The sequence below is a fragment of the Tenrec ecaudatus genome, chromosome 6, assembly GCF_050624435.1.
Source record: "Tenrec ecaudatus isolate mTenEca1 chromosome 6, mTenEca1.hap1, whole genome shotgun sequence".
NCBI lineage: Eukaryota > Metazoa > Chordata > Mammalia > Afrosoricida > Tenrecidae > Tenrec > Tenrec ecaudatus.
The window spans coordinates 5371491-5393666 of record NC_134535.1 but is presented as its reverse complement, the minus strand read 5'-3'; the positions used below and the strand labels follow the sequence as shown (position 1 = coordinate 5393666).

At 53.9% G+C, this 22176-nt stretch overlaps 1 protein-coding gene across 2 annotated transcripts in view; it reads right to left on the bottom strand.

The window, feature by feature from the left end:
* Positions 1 to 22176, bottom strand: part of KIAA0930 (KIAA0930 ortholog) — a 40074-nt gene that overhangs the window by 5818 nt on the left and 12080 nt on the right. Inside the window, exons 2-5 of one of the 2 annotated variants that reach the window (XM_075553508.1) lie at positions 5598 to 5758; positions 1716 to 1844; positions 1547 to 1624; positions 1052 to 1153 (exon numbers count right to left, since the gene is read on the bottom strand). In XM_075553508.1, coding sequence (XP_075409623.1) covers positions 1052 to 1153; positions 1547 to 1624; positions 1716 to 1844; positions 5598 to 5758 — 470 coding nt within the window. The remainder of the gene's footprint in view (positions 1 to 1051; positions 1154 to 1546; positions 1625 to 1715; positions 1845 to 5597; positions 5759 to 22176) is intronic. The other variant, XM_075553509.1, reaches the window with a different exon arrangement.

The following is a 22176-nucleotide window of genomic DNA, read 5'->3' as shown; positions in this document are numbered from 1 at the left end:
CATCAGCCTCCTCACCCCTCCCCCCCAGCCACAGCCCGCCCACCCTTCTCTCGCCATAGATGGTTTAGAAAAGACATTCACATGAAGGCACGCGGAGTCATAACTGCAGAGCCATTGTCCAGGGTCACCTAGCTCTCCCACCGCAGGTTGGGCGCAGCTGGCGGGAGATGGGCTAGGCTCAGAGGGGCAGCTCCGGCGGGCCTTCTACCGGCACTGCCTCATGGTCCCGGGGTGTCGAGCCGTTTTCTGTGCGCTCCCTGTGTGCACCCCTGGGAGACGCCTGGATGTATGCGTCAGGGCCATGCATCAAGGCCAATGTGGGCCTGCCTGGCTCTGTAGTCTGGCAATAGACCCAGGGCCCAGGGAAGGTGCCTACTGCCCCTGACTTCCACCATCCCTGATCTCCACTGCCCTTGATCTCTACTGTCCCTGACCTCCAGACGCTTCAGGTCAACATCCCACCAATCATGACACCACCAGTCAGAAGAGACCTGAACACACCTGGTGTTTTCTCCCAGTTGCTGGCTCTTGTGTTTGGTTTTGTCTCCTACATATTTTTACCTGGATTGCGTGAAGGTCTACAGCCCCAAAGACACTTCTTGCCTTCACCACCAGGCCACCGCAGGGGGTAGGCAGACCACATATGGGGCTAAACAAGGTCTCCTCCCTGCTCCTGCCCATGTCCATATGTCACCAGGCAAGTTACCTTCAGCCTAGGCCCCCATCCTCCCTCCCAGGCCCAGATAATGCCTGGAGTCCCACACTCTGCCATGCTGGGACCCCGAGTTGGCGACTGACGCCGTACTCGTAATTTACAAGCAGGAAATGGAACCCGCCTGCTTGCCAGGCACTTTTAAAGGGCTTACGTTGAGTCTGCCCACTCAGGTTTCCTGTGATCTTCAAGCACTCTGGGGTAAATGGGGCAGTGCCTGAGGTGAGCTCATTTTACAGGTGAAGAGACTGAGGGTGGGCCAATGCGCCCACCCCAGTCCAAGCCGCTGGTGTGGCTCCAGTCCCAGCCGGCCTTCGAGAAAGGCCAGGGAGCTCTCACCTCCTCAAAGCTGTCGATCATGAAGAAGATGTTGGGGTAGCTGATCTGGGACTCCTCCCCCTTGCTGTCCATGGGGTGCTTGCTGGGTGAGGCGAACACTTGCTGAGAGAAAGGAGAGTTTGAGGACTTAGCGAGCCCCCCTCCTCGAACACCCCCAGGCCCATCCACAGTGTCACATTGCTCTCAGCCAGCAGTTCTCAATCTGTGGGTCGAAACCCCTTTTGGGGTCAAATGACCCTTTCACAGGGGTCACCCGATTCATAACAGTAGCAAAATTACAGTTACGAAGTAGCAACAAAAAGAATTTTATGGTTGTGGGGGTCACCACAACATTAGGAACTGTATTAAAGGGTCTCCTCATTAGGAAGGTTGAGAACCACTGCCAAGGAGAACCACCTGAGCCTGATGCTGTGTTTGGGGACAGGGAATGCACAGGGGCAGCCAGAACTGGGCCCTGCCTGGGAAGGAGTGGGGGGTTCAGGGCTTGGTGCTCACCTGGGATTTCTTCCTGTGGATGTGAATGTCACCCCCATCGGAGCGCGTGCACACTGCACAGGTGACCAAGTAGTCCAGCTGGGGAAAAGGGGCGGCCAGCCATGAGGTGGGGTGGTCCCTAGAGCCCCCTCTCCACCTTCAGCCCACCCCTTGCCGCATCTCCCAGCACCTTCTGCAGGATGAGGTTCAGGCAGACGCTCTCCTCCCAGTCAATGTCGGGGTCGCCCAGGCCCGGCAGCTTCTTGGAGTCCCGCCTGTACACCTCCACTTCCACCTCGGGCTCCAGCTCTGCCAGCTGCTGGGTAGACACGGAGGTGAGCGCCCTCTGCACCCAGCTCCTCGCCTCCCCACCAGATCCCGGTCCTGCACCTTGATTTTCCAGCTACACGATTCTCTGGTGCCTCAGTTTCCTCATCTGCATAAGGGGCCAACAGCGGTGGTCATTGATTGAGACCTTGCTCAAGCTCTTGGTGGCCATCGAGTTTATATTTGAATTGCAAATGATGCCATTCATTACAATTAGCAGTTAATTCCTAACTACTCAGAGGGACAGGCTGTCTGCTTCGATAGGATCGCTGCAAGTCGGAATGGGTGGACCGGCAGTGGCAAGTGGGCTCGAACTCATAGCCTTTTGCTTCGTAGCCAAGCACTTACATACCGCGCCTTGAGGAGGCCGGTTTTAAAAGGTGCTGCGGATCAAATACACATACGCTGAAGAAAAACCCCAAGTAAACTCACTGCGACCGAGTCGGTCCGACTCACAGCGCCCCTGTAAGGGCAGGGAGAGCAACCCCTGGAGTTTCTGCCACTATCTCCCACACTGTAGGGAAACCAGAGGTTGCCCCCAGACCCTCCGACTCTCCCGGGAGCAGGAATCCAAAGCAGCTGAGGCTGCCACCTGTCTTGCCCTCCACCCATCCCCTGAACGCAGGGAGTCCCTCCCTAGGACTCCTGGGTTTCCCCCCCGCGGGGACCCCAGCATCTTGCAGCCCCACCTTTCCCTGGAGCCCCTCACCCAGCTCCAGCTCCGTCCGCGGCGACGCCACAGCCCAGGCTGGTTACTATGGAAACGGGGCACCAGCTCCGCCCAGAAGAGGGCCAGGGCTTGCTGCAGAGGGCTCACAGTGCGCAGGCGCCTGAGGGGGGGCGGGGGCTGGGAACCCCCTCTCCTCTATCAGCCTCCCCCTCAGGTACCCACCCCTATCCCAGGGCGGGGTCTAAGGAGAGGCGGAACTGGGGTGGCTTCCATGTCCACGCTGCTGGTATACGTCCTGTCCCTGTCTTGGAGAAAGCCTGTCCCCACCTGCGTCCACACAGCCAGCTGACCTGGGATGTGTCCCCAGCCCTCCTGCCTCTGCAGCAAGGGTCCCTCCATGTGGGGGCCATATCGCTGCTGCTTCGCCCACCCCCACCCCACCCCAGCCCTGCCCTTGCTGCCACCCCGACTGGACTGATAACCACTGGCACAGCGCACTCCATGGGTGGGTGGGGCCACAGGGACACCAGGAGTTTGCACACACAAAGAACTGAAGTCGGCATGGAGGGAGGGGTCCAGCGGGTAGTTTAGGCTGAGTTTCAGCTTCCTGTGGGGGGGCGTGCCTGCATTGGGGCTGTCACCCCCACCTGGGGCCCCATTCACCCCTCATGCTAAGCCTCCAGGGGTCCTTAGCAAGGGAGCCCCCAGCTACAAAAGGCCCAGAAAGGGGTGGGTCTGTCAAGGTCCCCACCAGCTCTGGCGGCCATGCAGCCAAGAGCTGAGCAGCGTTGACTGAGCTCAGCTCAAGGGGTCCCCCAACACCTGCCACCTAGGACCCCCCGCCGATGCTTCTCTGTAGCCAGCTGTGGGCCCTGAGAGACTGAGACACTCTCCCCTTGAAGGCCAGGCTTCCTCTTTGCCCGCCCCCCTGGCCCCCACCTCTCCGGCTGGACCCTCAAGGCCCCCTAGCTCATGACTCTGCCCCAGCCCCCCATCAACACCCCATAACCCCTGATCACTGCCTACACCTCTAGCTGCTCAGCAGTTCAGACAGACAAACAGCCAATGATCATTGTTGTCTGATGGGCTCCGCCTCCTTCACCTCCACCATTCCTGACTGAGCACCAGCAAGGGGATATCTGCGCCCCCCCCCCGCCCCCAACCAGGTCTGGCTTAGCTCTAGGCTGGTGCCCCACACCCCATTGTGCCGTGGTGTCCTGTGGGTCACAGGCTGGATGGAGCTCCTGGGTCCTCGCCGCCTCGAGTGGCATCCTGTGGCTCAGGTATACTTCTTCCAGCCCTTCCTCTCCACCCCTCCCTCCTCTCCCTGCCTGGCCAGCAGCCCTGGCCAGTCTCCTGCTTCCTGGAAACCCCCTCCGGCCCTCCTCCCACCTGCTGGGAAGGTCTTAAGAGGCCCTTCCTCCACTGGCTTGGTGCCTGCTTCCCAGGGGTGGGCCCATGACCTGATCCTTAGCGCCTCCCTTGACCCATCTTACTGTGGCCCCCACACCAAGCAGGGCCACAGCTGACTGGGGTCTTTCTTGACTTTGGGGCCCCTCTGCTGGGCCATACTTTCCGCTCCTGCCCCTCGCCTCACCCAGAGGCCTCTGTTGCCCTGCCCAGAGGGACGGCTCCAGGGACTCGCTTCTGTGTTGGTGGCCCCTGCTCCCTGAGGGTCAGGGGCTCCTAGTGTCTCACTAGTCACAGGGGCCAGCCCCTGGGGCTTCTTGAGGGTCACACAGCTGAGTCATGCCAGCCGTGAGGCTTCCAGGCCCAGAGACCAGTAGGGCAGGTGGTCACAGTCACAGTCTCTCAGGGGACACCCTGAGGTGCAGCACTTAAGTGCTGCTAACTGAAAGGTGGGAGGCTGACGTCCAAGGACACCAGGGAAGAAGCGACCAGGTGAGGTAGCTCTGTAAAGACCGGCAGCCTTGGAAACCCCATGGTGGACGCTCGGGCAGTTCTGGTCTACCTACAGGGTGGCCATGAGTAGGAACCGCGCGGACAGCAGCCAGTTTGGTTAGGGGTCTCCTGTACCGGTCTGGGACAGAAGAACAGGCACACGGCATGGATGGCTCTGAGCCTCCAGGGTGCAGCCACAGCTGAGGAGCCCCCACCGGCTCCCCACCCTGACCGGATCCCCCTCACAGGTTGTCTAATTGAACACCGGAGAACTGCTCCCACTGCTGAAGAGCGTAGGACACAAGGCAGGCTCTTTACCACATCCTCTGGCCAGCACCTCCTCTCCCCAGGCCCCCAGGTTCCTCACTAGTAAAAATGGGGTCACCACAGTCGGCCTGGGAGCTGACGAACAAAACGGGCTTACAAAGTGGGGGCCTGAACACTGGGTGTGGTGGACAAGAATGGCGGCCGTTTGTACCATCATCCTGAGTAATCCTCCTCACCATCCGGCACCATGCTGTCCAGTTGGTTGCCCCTGCCCATGGTCAGGGAAGACACAGCCTGCCCTGCCCACTGCTGTCCAGTGGACTCTGACTCACAGCCACCCTATAGGGAGACCTCAGGGTTCCCAAGCTGTATAAACTGAGGGCCTCGTCTATCTTCTGGCTAGGGGACTGACCCGCCCACCTTTACCTGCCCAGTGCTTTCCCCACTGTGACCCTTCTGGGCTCTTCCCTAATCTGAAGTCAAACAATGCTGTCTTGGAAGAAGTACAGCCAGAGTGCTCCTTAGAGGCAAGGAGCGGAGCCTTCGACTCATGTACTTTGGACCTGTTGTCAGGAGAGACCAGTCCCAGGAGAAGGAGGTCATGCTTGGTCAAGTGGAGAGGCAGCGAGAAAGAGAGGAAGGCCCTCGACAAGATGGACAGAAGGACACGTGGCTACAACCATGGGCTCACACACGGAAATAACAGCGAGGGCCTAGGAATCGGAACCCAACCAGGGCTGTGGTCAACAACTAGGGCTCAGCAGTCCCGAAGCTGAAAGCGTGGGCCTGGTGGAGGTGGAGATGCCCCACAGAAAGTCCCCACATGGCCCCCTAATGGCAGGGGGTAACTGGTTAATGCCCTGTGAGTGGGCTGTGCACCAGGCCCCGCCCCCGCAGGCCACCCACCTTGCTGCCCTCAGGGGTGCCGCTCTCACTGCCACCTGGGAAGGTCCGCTTCCGGCGGCGCACGTAGAAGAGCAGGTCGTCCTGCTGCGGGGCCCAGCTCTCCATGAAGTAGGTGGAGAACATCCACGTCCAGAAGACGATGCGGTCGTCCTTGAAGCACCCTGAGGACGCGCGCGGGCCGGGACAGGGGCGTGAGAAGCTTCGGGCTGGGGGGGGTGTGTTGCACCCCCTTCCACCAGGGTCCTGGAGATGTCCTCCCTACTCCTTCCACCCCGTGGGCGTCCAGACAGGCTGAAGGACTCCGCCGGTGTCCTCCCGGAGGACCCACTTCCTCGGGGCGGCCTGCGGATGAATCAGCAGCTTCCGGAAGAAGGGACCTGCGGCCTCATGTTCATGGTCACCGCCGGGGGAAGGCTCCGCAGCGGGAGCTCCTCCGCTGCCTCCCTCCTCCCCCAAGCATCCCCATCCCTACCCCCAGGCTCCCTCCTCGATCCCGCCCACCTACCCAGGTACCCCCTCCCCCAGGTTCCCGCCTCCCAGGCATCTACCCACAGAATCCAGGCTCCCAGACCTCACCCCCCACCCCACCCCCAACCCTCCTACTAGCAGTGGCAGCTCCGAGTGGGGAATGGATTTAAAGGGGCAGCATCGGGAGCTGCCTGCCTGGGCTTCCACGCCCCTGATTTCCACAGCCCTTCACCTCCAAGGGCACCTCCGCGGTGCGGTGCGTGCTCAACCTCTCCCTCCACCTGCCACCAACATGCCAAAGCTCACGAAGATGAGATGAGGTCCCGCCCTCCCCAGGACCCTGTCTTGTTCATAAAAGCCTCCAGAGAGTGGGGCTGGATCACACCTCAGGGCCCACAGTATCAGCCCTGGAAAGCCCTGGACGCTGTGTCCTTAGGCACCCCTTGACTACGCACTGCCCCTTTCGTCAGAGGAACCAGCACGCTCCAGTACCCACAAGGTGCTGGTCTTTGAGCAGGCGGCCTCCTGGGGCCAAGGAACTGGCTGAGAAACACAAACTGCTCCCCAGGCAGCTGGCAGTCCCAGGAGGTCGCTGAATCTAGCTCAGGAGCTGGCTAGGCACATTGGCCAGCATCCCCAAGTCCCCACTCTGATGGTGGGACAGCATTACCCTGGCTAATGAGCAGTGACTGTCTCAGGCACAGAGTCAGTCATGGGACCCAGATGTCCACGTGGGTTCTTGGATGGGGACAGGGCACATGTCCAGGGAGCTGGGCCCAGTGCTGTCCCTGACCATCAAGATTCAGAGATTGTGTTTGAAGGAAAGGTCAAACACCCCTGCCCACCCAAGCCAGCCTCCTTTCCCAGGGACGTAACAGCCCAGGGAGCCGCCCTTGCCCTCCACACACAGGAGGGTGGGTCTTATGAAATCAGAAACAAGGTGTTCCCCTGCCCCTATGTCGAACCCCACCCAAAAAAACCACTGCCATCGAGTCGATTCCAATGTAGAACTGCCCCTGTGGTTTTCTGAGATTGTCAAACTTCATGGGAGTAGAAAGCCTCATCTTTCTCCCTCTGAGCAGCTGGGGGTTTTGAACTGCCGACTTTGTGGTTTGCAGGACAACACATAATCCACTACGCCACCATCATAAAATCTAAAGACCATTTCAAATTCACCCCCCCACACACTTCTCCAGTCCCTCCAAGGGGCACGACCTCACTCCTCTACCCTCGCAGACCCCTCCAACCCTGCTCACAACCCACAGAGGTTCCCATGTCTGCACTGGCTGTTCAGCGTCACAAGGTGGGGACAGTGTCCAGATCATCATCCTCCCCAGGCCATGCCTGGCACACCAGGCACTCAGTAAGTGCTGCGTGACTGGGTGCCCCTGCAATAGCAGCAAACGCTCAGAGAGCTGGGCGGCTGACAAGGGGGCCCTGGCAGGCCATGGGTCACCAAGCTTGTGGCCATCACTGGAATCTGTCACCTCCTTCCAGCCAGAGCCCCAGCCCTAAGGGACCTCTTCCATGTGCCGCAGCAGCAAGCAAGGTGGTGCTGTCAGGTAAGCTTTGGACTAACTGTAAGAACACTGGTTCCAACCCACCAGCCACTCTGAGGGAGCAGGATGAGGCTGGCTGCTCCACAAATGTTGTATGGTCTCAGAAGCCGTACACAGCATAGGTCCTCAAACGGACTTGTCCAACTGCCTTCTTTCCAGGCCAAAAAAACTTACTCAGCACCCTCCTCACAATTAAAACACGTCAGGCTATGGCCCAGAATCCACAATAAGATGTAAGTATCTCTTTTGCAAGGAGCCCTGGTTGTGTAGCAGTTACGAGTTAGGCTGATGACCGCAAGGTTAGCAGTTCAAAACCACCAGAGGCAACTTGGCAGAGCGAGGAGGCTTTCGACTCCCATAGAGTGACAGTCTGGGAAACCTACAGGAACCCCTTCTACTCTGACCTGTAAGGTTGCTGTGAGTCGGAATCCACTGATATCAGTGGTTTGGGATCTGCTTTTGTGGCCCCCCACACCCACCCCAGGTCGTTCCAGTGTCCCTGCCCATGGGGTGGCATCGCCCACTTTGGAAACACTGCTATAAAGAGTCACTGAGTCAGAATTGACTTGGAGGGGAGCGGGGAAGTTGGGGGTGGGAGTGGGGGAAGAGTCCAGAGAACCAAACCCCCTGCCCTGCCTGGCTCTCCCAAGGCTCAGAGCAGTGACTCCACCATGGTGGAAAGGGCCAGGTGGGTCCAGCAGGTGACCTTGAGAAAGTGGACCTAGGTGGACCAATGCACATGGGAGCAGCAGTCAAGGAATCAAAGGACATGTCGCACGGGGCCAATCTGCCGCACAAGACCTCCTTAGAGAATGAAGAAGCCACGGTGCCACTTGGAGGACTAAAGAGTGCCCAATTCAAGTTAGGGGACATGAAAGCCAGACAATAACTCGGAGGCCGACGAAGGATGGATTGCCTGTGAATGACGGTATTGGCAAGAATGCTCCAGATACCACGGGCTGCCAGCAGAATCAACAAATCCATCCTGGAAGAAGTACGGCCAGAATGCTCCTTAGAAACGAGGCTGGCGAGGCTTGGTCTCACATACTTTGGACACGTGACCAGGAAGGACTAGTCCCTGGAGGACATCCTGCTTAGTAAAGCAGCGAGCTGGTGAAAGAGAGATTGCACACAGTCGTTGCACCCGTGGGTTCCAATCTGGCGAAGCTTGGGAGGCCGGCCCAAGACTGCGGGGGTTCATTCCGTTGGCTGCGCGGTTGCTCTGTGTTGGGATGGGCCCAATAGCACCTGACAGCGACCAGCAGCAGTCCTGGCCGAAAACATAAAGAACAGCAAGGACCACCCATGGGCGCCCCAGTTTACAGACTCCTGTTACAGGCTTTTGCAGCAAAGATGGGAGGTGGGAAGACGGTCTTGGGTTTAAAGAAAAGGCCGCCAAGGCTTGTGAATGCGGTGACCAAGTGGCGTTCGGAGGAACTGACAGGCAGAAGCCGGGATTCAAGCCTGCCTTCTCCACCGGCAGCCCTCCTTCTTCCTAAGCCCCACGCAGGGCCCTTGTGCCCACCTTACAGATGGGGACCTGAGGTCTCCTGTGGTCTTAGGCCTTCCCATACCCTGCTACCCTCCTGAGCCCCTGCCTGGCTCTGCCCACCCCTTACAGCGGGGTAGACGGGGCCATTCAGAGACTCAATGTTTCTCAGGGTTGTCTGTGACCTCGAGGGCAGGCAGATGTGAGTCACTCACTTGCCAGGGGCGTGGCCCTCCATTTCCCAACTGAGAGGCGATTCACGAGGGAGAGAACTTTAAGGATGTTCATGTTAACATGACCACGGGATGGCGTTGGAGGAGGCCTTTGTCGGACGAGGCTCTAAGAGAGGGCTCGATTCACATGCGTGACCCGCGGCTGCCTGTTGAACTCTTCACCGGTGGGATTGGGAGAGGGCAGGGTCCCTCCCGGGGTCCCTCCCATGGTTGCAATGGGGAGTCGGAGGGATGGGACAAGTGGATGGCGCAGTGATAACTAACCCTAAGCTGACCCCACTGTAGATAGTCTCCGTAATTTGGAATGATTTTCCAGGAACCAGGCCTTTGGCACAATCATGGATGGAAGCTTAGGAGGCATTCCTTCAAACCAGCTCCAACCCTCTTTTAGCAAAATATAGTAGAGCCCTAATTAAAATAGGTCACAGCCCCCAGGAGGACTTGCTGATGAAGATCAAGGATTGCAGCCTTCAGGATGGATTGCGATTCATTGTGAACAAGACCAAAATCTTCACAGCTGGACCAGTAGGCGACATCATGATCACCAGAGGAAAGATCGACGTCAGGGGTTTCATGGATTGGCAGGTGTGGTGGTTACATAATCTGGTGTTAATTTGAAAATTAAGAGTGAAGGGGTGGAGTCTAGTCTGTCAATCAGGTCATAGCCAATGAGGCCTCTGTGTGGGCATGGCCTTCTCCTGAGGATTCTGGAAACTTCGGGATTTTCCTCCCTAGAGACAGGAGACACGCTCTCACACTACTACTCCCTTGGAGAGTCTCTACTGACAAGACTCAAGACTCACTCCCTGAGAGACGCTCTATTGACAAGACACATGCATGGCACTATGTAGACAGACCCTGTGCCCTGGGAACTGGAGGAGCCAAGTGGAGACCCCTGCCAGCGCTGAGATGCTTCTCCCACCACTGGATTCACAAGACTTTGCACCCACTGACCTGTGATCTTCTTGCATTCAGCGTCATTGCATGTGCTCTGTGAGTCTGAAGAGAACTTTATAGATTGATATCGGACATATGGACTAATACCGGATTTATGGACTTGATCTGGACTGAACTGGGATATTGTCTCAATATTCAATTGCTGTGGTATATAAAGCTCTTTCTTATATACATATGAGTGTCTACGAATTTCTCTAGTCTACCAAACTAACATAGCAGGTTTTTGCTGTGTAGGTTATATATTCAGAAACTCAAGGATGCATGGAAACAATTAGTCTGAAGGACTAAGGGACCACACAAGCCCAAGTCTCCATGACCCTGAGACCAGAAGTAGATGTAACCTGCCACTACCAGCTACTCAAAAATGGGGCCCCACTGGAGGTCCTGGACACCATGGGAGGAAAATGCAGTCATCAGAGAGACTGGGCGGCCTGGTCTGCCTCAGCTGATGGAACTGCAGTCACCCTGCAGGCTTGGAACTGAATTTACTCCTGAGGCTCAGTGCTCAGCTAACAATAGACAGTCCTGTAGGGTGAACAGTAACACTGGGGAGGTATGTACTTTTTACATCAGACAATCATACAAGGTCAAAGGGTAGGGCTTACCCCAGGATAAAGCTCAGGAGGTAGAAAGATGATCCGGCTAGACCGGAGCATGGGCACTGGTACAGATGTGGGCTCTCGACACATGGAATCCAGGACAGAAAAAGCCCCCAGGAACAGTAATGGGAATAATGATACTATGAGGGTAGGGGAGAAGGGGGAGAAATGGGGAAACATCTAAAATGATCAATGTATAACCCACCCCCCCAGGGGGACAAACAGAAACGTGGGCGAAGGGAGACAGTGGATAGTGTAAGCTATGAAAATCATAATAATTTATCATTTATCAACGGTCCATGAGAGTGGGAGGGAGGGAAAACGAGGAGCCACTCTCCCAGGGCTCAAGCAGAAAGGAAATATTTTGAAAATGATGACAACCTATGTACAAATGAGTTTAATACCATTGAGGTATGGATTTTTTAAGAGCTGTGAGAGCCCTCAATAGAGTGATTTATTTTTTTAAATTATAAATCTTAGAAGTATAAAAAAAGGGGAAGATGAATGGTAGTGGGAAGCATAAGGATGTCTCTTTCCTTTGGTATTTAAAGAAACACACTATACACATTGACACAGCCCACCTCAATAAATCAAAGTATTCAATTAAGCCTTCCATATGTGTACTTTTTCCTACCTGCGCACCCTCAACCCTGCATCTTTCCTCTCTCTGTTCCCACCCCTGTCCCTGGCCTCTTTGTGGTCAGCAAAGCCTTGTCTATTGGTGTATAAAACACGATTGGTTCTCCTTGCTTTTCTTTATAATGGTGATATTAAATATTGATCTTTACAAGACTGAGTTTGCTAAGCATAATGTTCTCTAGTTCTGTCCACGCCTTGCAGTGTTGAAGAGAGTTGGCCTTTTTCGTGGATGCATAGTATTCCATAGTAAGAATGTCCCAGAAATGGTTTACCCGTTCCTCTATAATTGGGGACTTCGGTTGCCTCCACGTTTTTGCTATTATAGACTTTTCTGCAATAAACACAGGTGTGCATGTGCTGTTCGTGCTGTATTCGTGATTTCTTTAAGGTCTGTGCCCAGTGGAGAGCTGGCTGGATCCTAAGGTACCTGTGTCTGCATTTGTGTAAGGAAGTGCCACACTGATTCCCATAGTGGTGTCCCACCCGCAATGTCAAAGTGTGCCCATCTCTCCGCATCCTCTCCAGCATTTTTTTGTTTTATGGAATTTTGCCAAAAGTGCCGGTGTGATGTGATATCTCACTGTTGCCTTGAGTTGGATTTCTCTTCTTGCTAATGATTATGAACATTTCTTCATATGGTTGTTGGCCGCCTGTATGTCATCACTGGTAAATTGCCTACTCATGTCATGTGCCCGTTGTTTACTGGGTTATTTGTATGTTCCTTGTCAATAGTTAGTCTTCTATAGATTTTGGACATTAATCCTGTATCTGATGTATTCTACTGAGTATTTCCCCCAATCTGTGGGACTCTTGATGAAGTCCCGTTGCTTGGCGTAATGGATTATTTTTTCTTGCATGCTGTATTTTAGTAGGTCCTAGTTCCCTATTTTGTTTCCTGGGGTGTGAACATGCTCACCGTGCTCCAGTGTTTCTGCTTTGTATTCGGCTTCTTAAGTTGATCTCTATTTTTCCACTGAAGGTCTTTACAGCTGTGCGATTTACGGTCAGGCCTCGGGTCACTCTGTTCACTTTTGTCCACAGTGAAAGGTCTGGGTCCGGTTTCATTGTTTAGCAGGTGAAGATCCAGATTTTCCATCATCATGTGTTGTATACGCAATCTCTTACCCATAGAATGTTTTAGTCCTTAATAAAAAATTAGCTGCCTATAGGTACTTGGTTGTATTTCTGTCATTCTAATCCGTGCGTCTTCATAGCTATCACTGTCCACGTACCAGGCTGTTTTGACTACCGTGGCTATTGAGTAGGTTTCAAGGTCTGGGAGTGAGAGACCTCCGACTTTGTTTTTATTTTTTTAATAGTATTTTTCCTAGGTTTCTTCCCATTCCATATGAAGTTGGTGGTTAGCTTTTCCATTTCTTGGAAGGCTCGCGGTTGGCTTTGGATCGTAAGTGCACTGACTTTGTAAAGTAGATTTGGTAATACTGCCATTTTCACAGTGTTTACTCTGCCTACCCAGGAATATGGAACTCATTCCACTGTGTAAGGTTCTTTGGGTTTCTTAAAGGAGGATTTTGTAGTTTTCCTTGCATATGTTTTTTTTTTATTTCTCTGGTAAGATTTATTCCTAGACATGTTATCTTGGTGTAAATGGTATTATTCTTTCGATATCTTTTTTCGGTGTCATCCTTAATCTCCAAGAATCCAACTGATTTCTGTATGTTGATCTCACAGCCTGCTACGATGCCAAATTTTTCAGTTCGTTTGACCAATTGTTTAATTGAACTTTGGGGTTTTCCTATATATAGGGTTGTGTCATCTGCAAACAAAGAGATTTTTCTTTCTTCTGTGCCTAGGTGGTACCTTTAATATCGTTCTGATGTCTTACGGCTGCTGCTAAGCTTCCACGCCCATCGCAAGTACAAGTGGTCCTAAAGGGCAAACCCGTCTAGTTCCCATGCGAAGAGAAAATGATTCCAATATCTTCCCAATACGTGAGATGCAAGCTATTGGTGTCACATACGGGGATTTTATTACGTTGAGAAATGTCCCTTCTATACCTATTGGTTGAGTATTTTCATCAGGAATGAATGTTGAATCTTAGAAATGGCCTTTTCTGCATCAATTGATAGAATCATATGGTTCTTCTCTGTTTGTGCCATGAATTACATTGTTTTTCTAATGGCAAATCATCCTCATATGTTTGATGTGAATCCCACTTGATTGTTACCTATTGTTTGGTGTTCTTTTTCGTTCACTTGGTTAGGAGTTCATTGAAGAGTTTGGCATCTATATGCATTAGAGATACCAGTCTGTATTTTTCAATTCTGGTGATGTCTGCCTGGTTTCGATATCAGAGTTATAGTTGCTTCATAAAATGAGTTTGGTAGTATATTGCCCATTTGTACATTGTAGAATAGCTTACATAAAATTGGTATTGTCTTCTCTAAATGTTTGATGGAATTCTCCAGGGAAACCATGAGAACTCAGACTTCTCATAACTCAATCTATATCTTCTCAGGTTAGGGGCTTATTGAGATTTTCCACATCATTCTGTGGCAATTTAGGTAAATTAATGCATTTCTAAAAATCTATCCATTTCTTAGAGGTTTTAAAAAGTGTTGGAATATAATTTTTCATCATACTGCGTGATTGTGTTTTTTTGTTTGTTTTTTATTGTGTTTTTTAACCCATCTGGGTCTGTTGCACCAGCATACATTTCATTTCTTATACATAGAACTTGCTTTTTCCCATTCTCTTCCTTCATTCAGTTTGCCAGTGGCTTACCAATTTTGTTAGTTGAGGGAGTTAGTTTATTGTGCCAACCTGGCCGATAAACACATGTGAGATTAATTGAAGGGCAGAGAGAGAAATGGCTCAGTGAGCCTCATCTTTCAAGTTCTCGGGTCACTTGCTCTGTGATAGTCGGATCAGGGTGGAGCTGCCTTAGCCAGTTCCCTGGTTCAGCTGGCAAGGCTCACTTCCTGCAAGACATCCCCAAGGAGAAGCTGCATGGATCTACCCCGATGCAGCTCTGGGTGCTGGAGCAGCCGTGTGGAGACCCCTGCCAGCGCTGAGATGCTTACACGTTCACTGACTCGGCTTTCCTCCTGCAGTCAACATCACAGTGTGTGTTTTGTGAGATGGAGGAGGACTTTGTGGATCAGTGTTGGACATATGAGTTAATGTTGGACTTGTGGGCCTGGGCAGCTCTGGATTGGGATGTTTTCTTGATGTGCACTTAACCTTTATATAAAACTCTCTCTTATACATGAGTTTCTGTGGATTTGTTTCTCTAAAGTACCCAGACTAATACATTAGTCTTCTCAAGAACTAACTTCTTGTCTTATGAATTTTGTCTATAGTTTTAACATTTTCTGATTCATCGATTTCTGCCTGAACCTTTATTTCTTCTTCTCGCCCAGCATATGAGTGTGTCTTGCTGCACGTATTGTAGAAGATGCTGTGAGGAGTTTATTTTCATTCTCACTGCTTTGTTGATGTGGGCAGTTATTGCCGGACCCTGCCCTCTGAACCCGGCCGTGGCTGTGTCGTGGGGACGGGGAACGAAGAGCAAAGAGTGGTGGGACGGCAGCCAACGTCACGGATCAAACTGTGGGAACGGTTGGAAGGAGAACCAATTTGCCCTGTATCCTTTCACCAAAACCAAAACAAAAAGGTGGCTGTTGTTTTTTTTAATTACATGCGGTTTGTTTGTTTACAGATGTATCTGTCTACTTTTGGTGTTTTCCGACCACGTGGGCTAATAACTGTTTTCTGTGAGATCCTGATACTACGTGTTTTGGTGTGGGAGTGGGCATCAGGTCCACTCTCAACTGTGAATTCGAGCTTGGCCGGGACCAGTCAGTGAGGGCTTACAAGGACAGGTGGCTGGCTGGCTATGATCCGTGGCCACAGTTGGCCACCTCCCTGTCCTACTGGAAGTAGGCCCAATGGCTGTCTTCACAGAAACCTGCCTACGAGGTCAAACTCTAAACCAAACTGCCATCGAGTCGCTGCCGACTCACAGCGACCCTCCAGGGCAGGGTAGAACTGCCCCGTGGGTTCCTGAGACTCACTTTTTTTTTTTTTTTTAAGACTGTAACTCTTTACGGGAGCAGAGAGCCCCCTCTCTCTCCTGTGGAGCAGCTGGTGGTTACGAACTGTTGACCTAGTTGTTAGTAGACCAGTGTGCAACCAGGACGGCCTCCGGGCTCCTGACTGCCCAGAAGGTCAGCACCATCAAAAGGGTGCTTCTTAGATTATTCTGTCCACTTAGCCTCGAGCCCCAGGCCTGGAATCTAGGGCACAGGACGCATTTGCCAATTGAGTGAAGAAATGAAATGAATGAGCGATTCGCGAGAGTAAGGAAGGACTGGTGTGTGACAGGCGGCATTAATGGAGCCAAAACACACGGCGGTTTCATTGACCTGAGACACCGTCTCGGTCAGAAGGATGAAGAAGGGTCAGTCAGCAAAGGGTCTTGGGACAACTGGCTTGGGGGGAGGGGTAAAGAAAGGAGAAATATGGATTCCTCCTTGTGCCAAAACTAATTCCAAATAAGATAAAAAGGAAAAAAAGATCTAAATGTTAACAATAAGACCACAGACACCTGAAATGACCCATGACTAGTTTTTTTTATTCTCTCAGGGTTAGAAAAGCCTTCCTAATTAAAGCACAAAAGCTATCAGAGGAAATAATGGTAACGGGACCTACATAAAGATTACAGGTTTTTACGAGGTGAACACATACCAACCATAATACACACCCAATAGACACACACACACACAATAGGCACACACACCTAATACACACACACAATACACACACCAACCATGATACCAACCATAATACACACCACTATACACACACATACCTAGTACACATACATCATAATACTTACATACACACCAACTATAATACATACACATCTCAGAATACAGAAACACGCACACCATAATATCTATATACCCCTCCATAATCCACACACACACAGATGTATCATGCCAAAATACTCCCACCAACCATAATATGCACACACACTAGAATACGCACACATAGACACGCACCATAACATACACTCCTCCAAAATGCACATGCACCATATAATACACACATATACACAGCAAGACACATACCCCATAATTACACATACATCAACAATGTACACATACCATGACATGGACACACACACATCATAACATACATACACATGCCATAATATTCACACACAAACACAACCCATACACACCAGATGCAAAGGCAGAACACACACCAGTTGGGGGGCAAAAACCACCCTGGGGCTCTGAAACGAAGGCCGGATTCCTTAACAGCTGGAAGGTTTCACACATCAGACACACCAGGAAACCAACAGGAGGGAAGGGGGACTTCGCTCCTGGGACACATGCAGTGAGCACGGGAGGGAGAGGTCAGCGAGAAGGCGGCAGGACCAGGAGATATTGGGGCAAGCTTCCTGGCACTCTGGGCATGAGTGGAGTGCTTCTGGGCACTTTGCCCACAGAGCTAGAGCACCAAGCCTAACTTACTAGCAGTGTGAGGTGCCCGAGGCACTTGGTGGCGGAGGTAGAGCTTTGTGACATTTGCCCAGGCAGGGGCCAGAGACGGCCATACCGAGGGCAGAGCTGAGAAGAGGCGGTCTTGACTGAAGACCTGTATCCTGGGTCTTTCCTGATCCTGCTACGTCTCTAAGAAACGACACCATCCTGAGTGGGGTCTGAGTTTGACGTGATCGATCCAAAGGACTGTCCAACCCAGCACAGAGGGAAGGGTGCCGTGGGCAGGGCGGCTGGTCCTGTGCGTTTCCAAGACTATTCCTTTAAGGAAATACAAAGCCTTCTCTTTCTCCCTTGGAGCAGTTCATGGTTTCCAACTGCTGACCTTGCGGCTAGCAGCCCAAAGCACAACCACTAGGCCACCAAGGGTTCCTTGTACCTGGCCATTCCCGACGCGCCATGTTTACGATGACTCATACGCTCCCTATGCAAAGCACCAAGAGGGGTCCCAGCCGCCTGCGTGGGTCCAATCTCAGCTCCTTGGGGGACTGGCAGGGGGACTCGGGCCAGTGTCAAACCTCTTGGTGCCTGGGCTTCCTGGCTTGTCAGTGGTGTTGACCACAGTTCACACCTGTTCACATGGACCCCCCTGGAACCAGGCCCGATGAAGCACCCAGGACATGATCAGGGAGCAACGTGTGATCCCTGAGTGCAGCATCTGGAGAGTCCGAGGGGAGGGGGGGTCGGGGGGGAACGGGAAGAGGTGGGGAGACTGAGCCTTTTCATTACCAATCTTCTCACACCTTTTGTATTGGATACCCTGCGCTTGTGTGTCTCTTGAGAAAGCAAGAAGAGGGCTTTTTAATAACGATGCAGGCTGGGGGGAGAAAAAGCCGATGGCAGGAAACAGAACAAGAAAACAAAACCGGCTACGGAACTGCACACACAGCAAAACTTGGAAGAAAGGAAACTGCTTTTAGGAAAATCCTGAACAAACCCCCAGCCGTGGAGCCCACCCACCGTGCGTGGGGCAGGGGATATGGGAAACATCGTTCAAGGGCCATGCTGTTCAAACGTGTCATGAACTCAGCGCCTGTGCGCTGGCTGGGACCGCTTTTCTCTGGTGAGGCGTGTGACATGAGCCCTCTGCCCCTGCTCTAGAGGGTTTCCCAGACTAAATCTTAACGGGAGCAGACAGCCTCATTTTGCTCCTGCAGAGCGGCTGGTGGGTTTGAACCGCTGGTCCTGTGGCCAGCAGTTCATGGCTAACCTGACAGTGCCACCAGGGCTCATTACGCCAAGGGAGGATGGCTGGAAGGCAGGCTAGCAACGTGCCTACCGGGGCCAGTGTGGCGGAATCGAGGTCGCTGGGGTGCTAGCAGAAACAGCTGAATCAGCGCATGGTTGGCTGTGTTTATTTTCAACAAGAATGTTTTTTAAAAAAACCAGAAGGGAGCGGTGAGATTCCTTTCCTCCTGCTTCCCCGCGGCTTGGCGGGTATCCACAAGCACACACGGTGTGATTACAGGACACTGAGGACGCACTGTGTGCTCGAGACCATGCGCTCACAGGTCCGGCAGGCCTGAGCAGGAGGGGCCCGCCGTCCACACTTCACGTGTCCTGGGAGACACGTGCTGGGCACCGTCTGCTCAGCTGAGGGCGGCCAAGAGAGGACCCTGCAGAGTCCCTGCCTCTTGGCAACAGGGAGGGGCAGAGCCACCCATGAGAATGGGGACAGAGGCGCACTGACCGCCAGGACACCCACAGGGAGGGCTGGCTAGGCTCGGGCTGACTGACGCTGCTTCTGAATGGGCGCTGGGTGTACTCAGGGTGCCGTGGGGTCCATGAGAATCCAGAGTTAAGTGGGCCATGGGCGGGGGGTGGGGGGGGGACACCAGCACTGAGACGGAGTGGGCAGCCTGGCAAGGGCCGGCTGTGGGGACAGGTCTAGGGCCCTGAGGGGCGACACTGTGGGGACCACAGCTGGGAGGGCCTATCCTCTCCGGACCCCGAAGTGCGTGGTATGTGACAACTACTGAGCTCTACTGTAGGAGAAGGGCCAGCAGTCACCAGGACCAGCACATGACGCTTAGGCCGTGGGCTCTGTGCGGCCTGGCGACCTCCCAAGATGGCAGGTCAGCCGGGGCCTCAGGGGAGTGTCCGAGGAAGGCCCCACCGAGGCAGTCACGAGGGGTGAATGAATGGGCCTCTGTGGTCCTCAATGGGTCCTTTCATCACTCGTGCCTCTCGGTGCCTCCCCTGGGGACCGATAGCCATCTCTGGGCCACAGGACAAAGCCAGAGGAGGTCCTTGGAGGGAGAAGTGGTCAGGAGGCTCCTAGAGGACGCAGTCTTGGCCTAGCCTCAGCCATGAGGCGAGCCTGTGGCCCCGTGGCTTGTGCATCCTAGGAGCACTGTTATCTCCTACTGAGAAGCCCGCTCATGAGCTTCCTGCACCCACAAAGCCACGTTTCCGTCACGCCGTCCCGCTTTGCGGGCATGTCTGGCGCAGCACGCTCATTGAATAAGGACGGTGAAAGGCAAAAACCCTGACGGGCACCTTTCCTGATTTTAAACCACTCGGCGCCCCTTGTTCTGTTCCAACAGCTGCCTCGTGGTCCACGGACTGGCGCATGAGCAGCCTGAAGGCTCCCCGTTCTTCCCAAGGCTCCCCGTGGTTTGTTAGGACGTCTTTGCAGAGCTCACTGCAGACTCATCAATGACCTGGGGCACACACGGAGGGCACGGCCTTGCTTGCTGAGGACACTTAACTGACGGAGATCCAAGATGACAGCCTTCGGCAACGGGCGATGCCGCAGCGTAAGGGAGACAGAACCGCTCACAGCGGGAGCAGCCAGCAACGTCACAAGGGAAGGAGAAGAGACTGGCGTGGGCAAGGTCATTATCCGTGGCTCCACCGTCAAGGCCCACAGAAGAGCAGCAGGAAATCAGACGGCACATGCGTTGGAAAACCTACCATGGCAGAGAGCCCAGATGTCCCTGAAGGACGACTGAGGGGAGCCTCACTTAAGCCAGGTTACTTTCAGTCCTGGGACAACTGGACAGCGGAGAAGGGAGACCAAAGAAGATCCGATGCCTTGGAAGGATGGGGTTGGTGACAAGTACTGAACAGACCACGGGCCGCCAGGGAAAAGGTGGAGCCAGAAAGCTCCTTAGCTGCGAGGATGGTGAGACTTCAGCTCACGTATTTTGGAACTGTTATTGGGAGGGATCAGTCCCTGGATGTCAGGCTTGCTCCAGGAAGAAGGTCAATGAGAGAGACGCTGATGCTCAAGGAGGTAGGTTGACACAGTGGCTATGGCCATGGACTCAAAGATCGAATCCCTGCAAGGAGAGCGCAGCTCCAGGCAGTGTTCACTTCCTGGGCGAGTGGGTCTGGGGTCCACCTAAGAGCAACAACACTTAGAAGGAGCCTAGTGCTTCTCGAGACCGACCTACTGCTGACAAAACTAACAGGAAAGTCAGGATCCCACAGTCCTGTGGCTTGGTGACTCAGTGTCCTGTGAGGCTGGAGGCCCAGCTCCTGGAAGGGGAGGCGGGGCAGGCTCAGCTGCAGGAAGTCCATGGGCAGAGCCTTCTGGTCTACGGTCTCCATGAGGCCTGGTGGGGGTCCAGGACGAGCTTGGGGTCCTTGCCTGGTTCCCTGTCCTGATCAGGACCGAGTCCAGCTCATTGGCCACGCTTCCAGCTCTGGAGTGGCTGCCTAACCCACCTTTCATCCTCCAACGGAACTCACAGAAGTGACTCCCAGCTCACCCCACTCCTCACCTGGGTCCCCCCCGGTCTCCACCTTGGGGTCCTGGGCCCATTCCCCCTAGCTCATTCTCTATCCAGGAGCGTCTTGCCACCCCACTAAGCCTTCCCTGACCCTTGCAGGGGGAGGTTCCACAAGCCCCGCCCCCAGCACCCTCACCGAGATCCAGTGCCCATTTACCCGATGAGCAAACAGAGGTCTCAGCGCTTGGACAGCTTGTCGGATGGCAGGCTGCTGGCCCTTGGCCAGCGACACCCCAGCCCGGCCCCAAAGACGCACTCTCTGCTGTGGGTTCCTGCCCATCCAGGGCTCGTGATGACCGGAGAAGCCCTCACCCAGCAAGACAGGGGACAGCTTTCAAGTACCCTGCACAGGATAGGCACCCGACAGGTAGTCAGTGGTTATTGAACACACACACACACAAATCCACTGCCACCAGTGAGATCCCCACTCACAGCGACACTCTGAGATGGAGCAGCACTGTTCCTTGGAGTCTCCAAGTCTGTAAATCTTTAGAGGAACAGACAGCTTCATCTTCCTCCCTTGGAAGCGACTGGCAGGTTTGAGCAGTTAGCAACTCCAAGCCTCACCCAGAGCACCATGGGCGTTCCCTACTAAACACACGGGGGCTTCAGGAAAAGAAATGGAGAGATCATGGAGTTTGTTTCTCCCCCCCCCCCAAGCTTTTTGAAGGCCCCTCATGTGAGACTCTGGGGTACCCAGTTGTCAGCATACGCAGAGAACACCAGTGCACCAGAAGGGCACGGGCCCTTTTCCGTCTGTGCAGACTGCCACGCGTGCAGGCTTCCAGTCACAGCTGTGGCCGCCCTGGCGACCCAAGTCACAGATAAGGGAACAGAGGCCCTTAGGCCCAGTAGGTTCATAAAGGGAGCCAAGTTCAGTCGACGCCCATGCCCGGGGCCTGCTCCATCTAGGTGCTGTCTCCTAAGGGTCCCTTTCAGGGAGAGGGGCTGCTTCTCCAGGGGGAGCTTCTGAAACACAATCCCCCCTGCTCCTCTGAAGCAGCTCTGCTTGCAAAACCGCTCCCTGGCACCCACCACTGCCACCACCTCACTCCCACCCACTGTTCCCAAGTCCTGTCAGTCTTCCCGGGAGGCTGCAGCACCCAGCTCCTGCCTCCTCCACAGGCCCCCCTCTGCAGTGGGAATCACTGGGTGCTGGGAGCGGGGGTTGGTATGCAGGTGAAAACCAGGAACCAGGACCCAAGGCCCCTGCACGCAGCGTGGCCTTCAGCAAGCTGCCGGGTGTCTGAGTCATGTTGATGCGACCTCAGACTCCCACACAAGACGCCACGGGTTGTGCCCTGGCCAGCTAGGTGACCGCCCTGTCACTGACTGCCTCCACTCACCTCCTCCCGCCTTTACCCTGC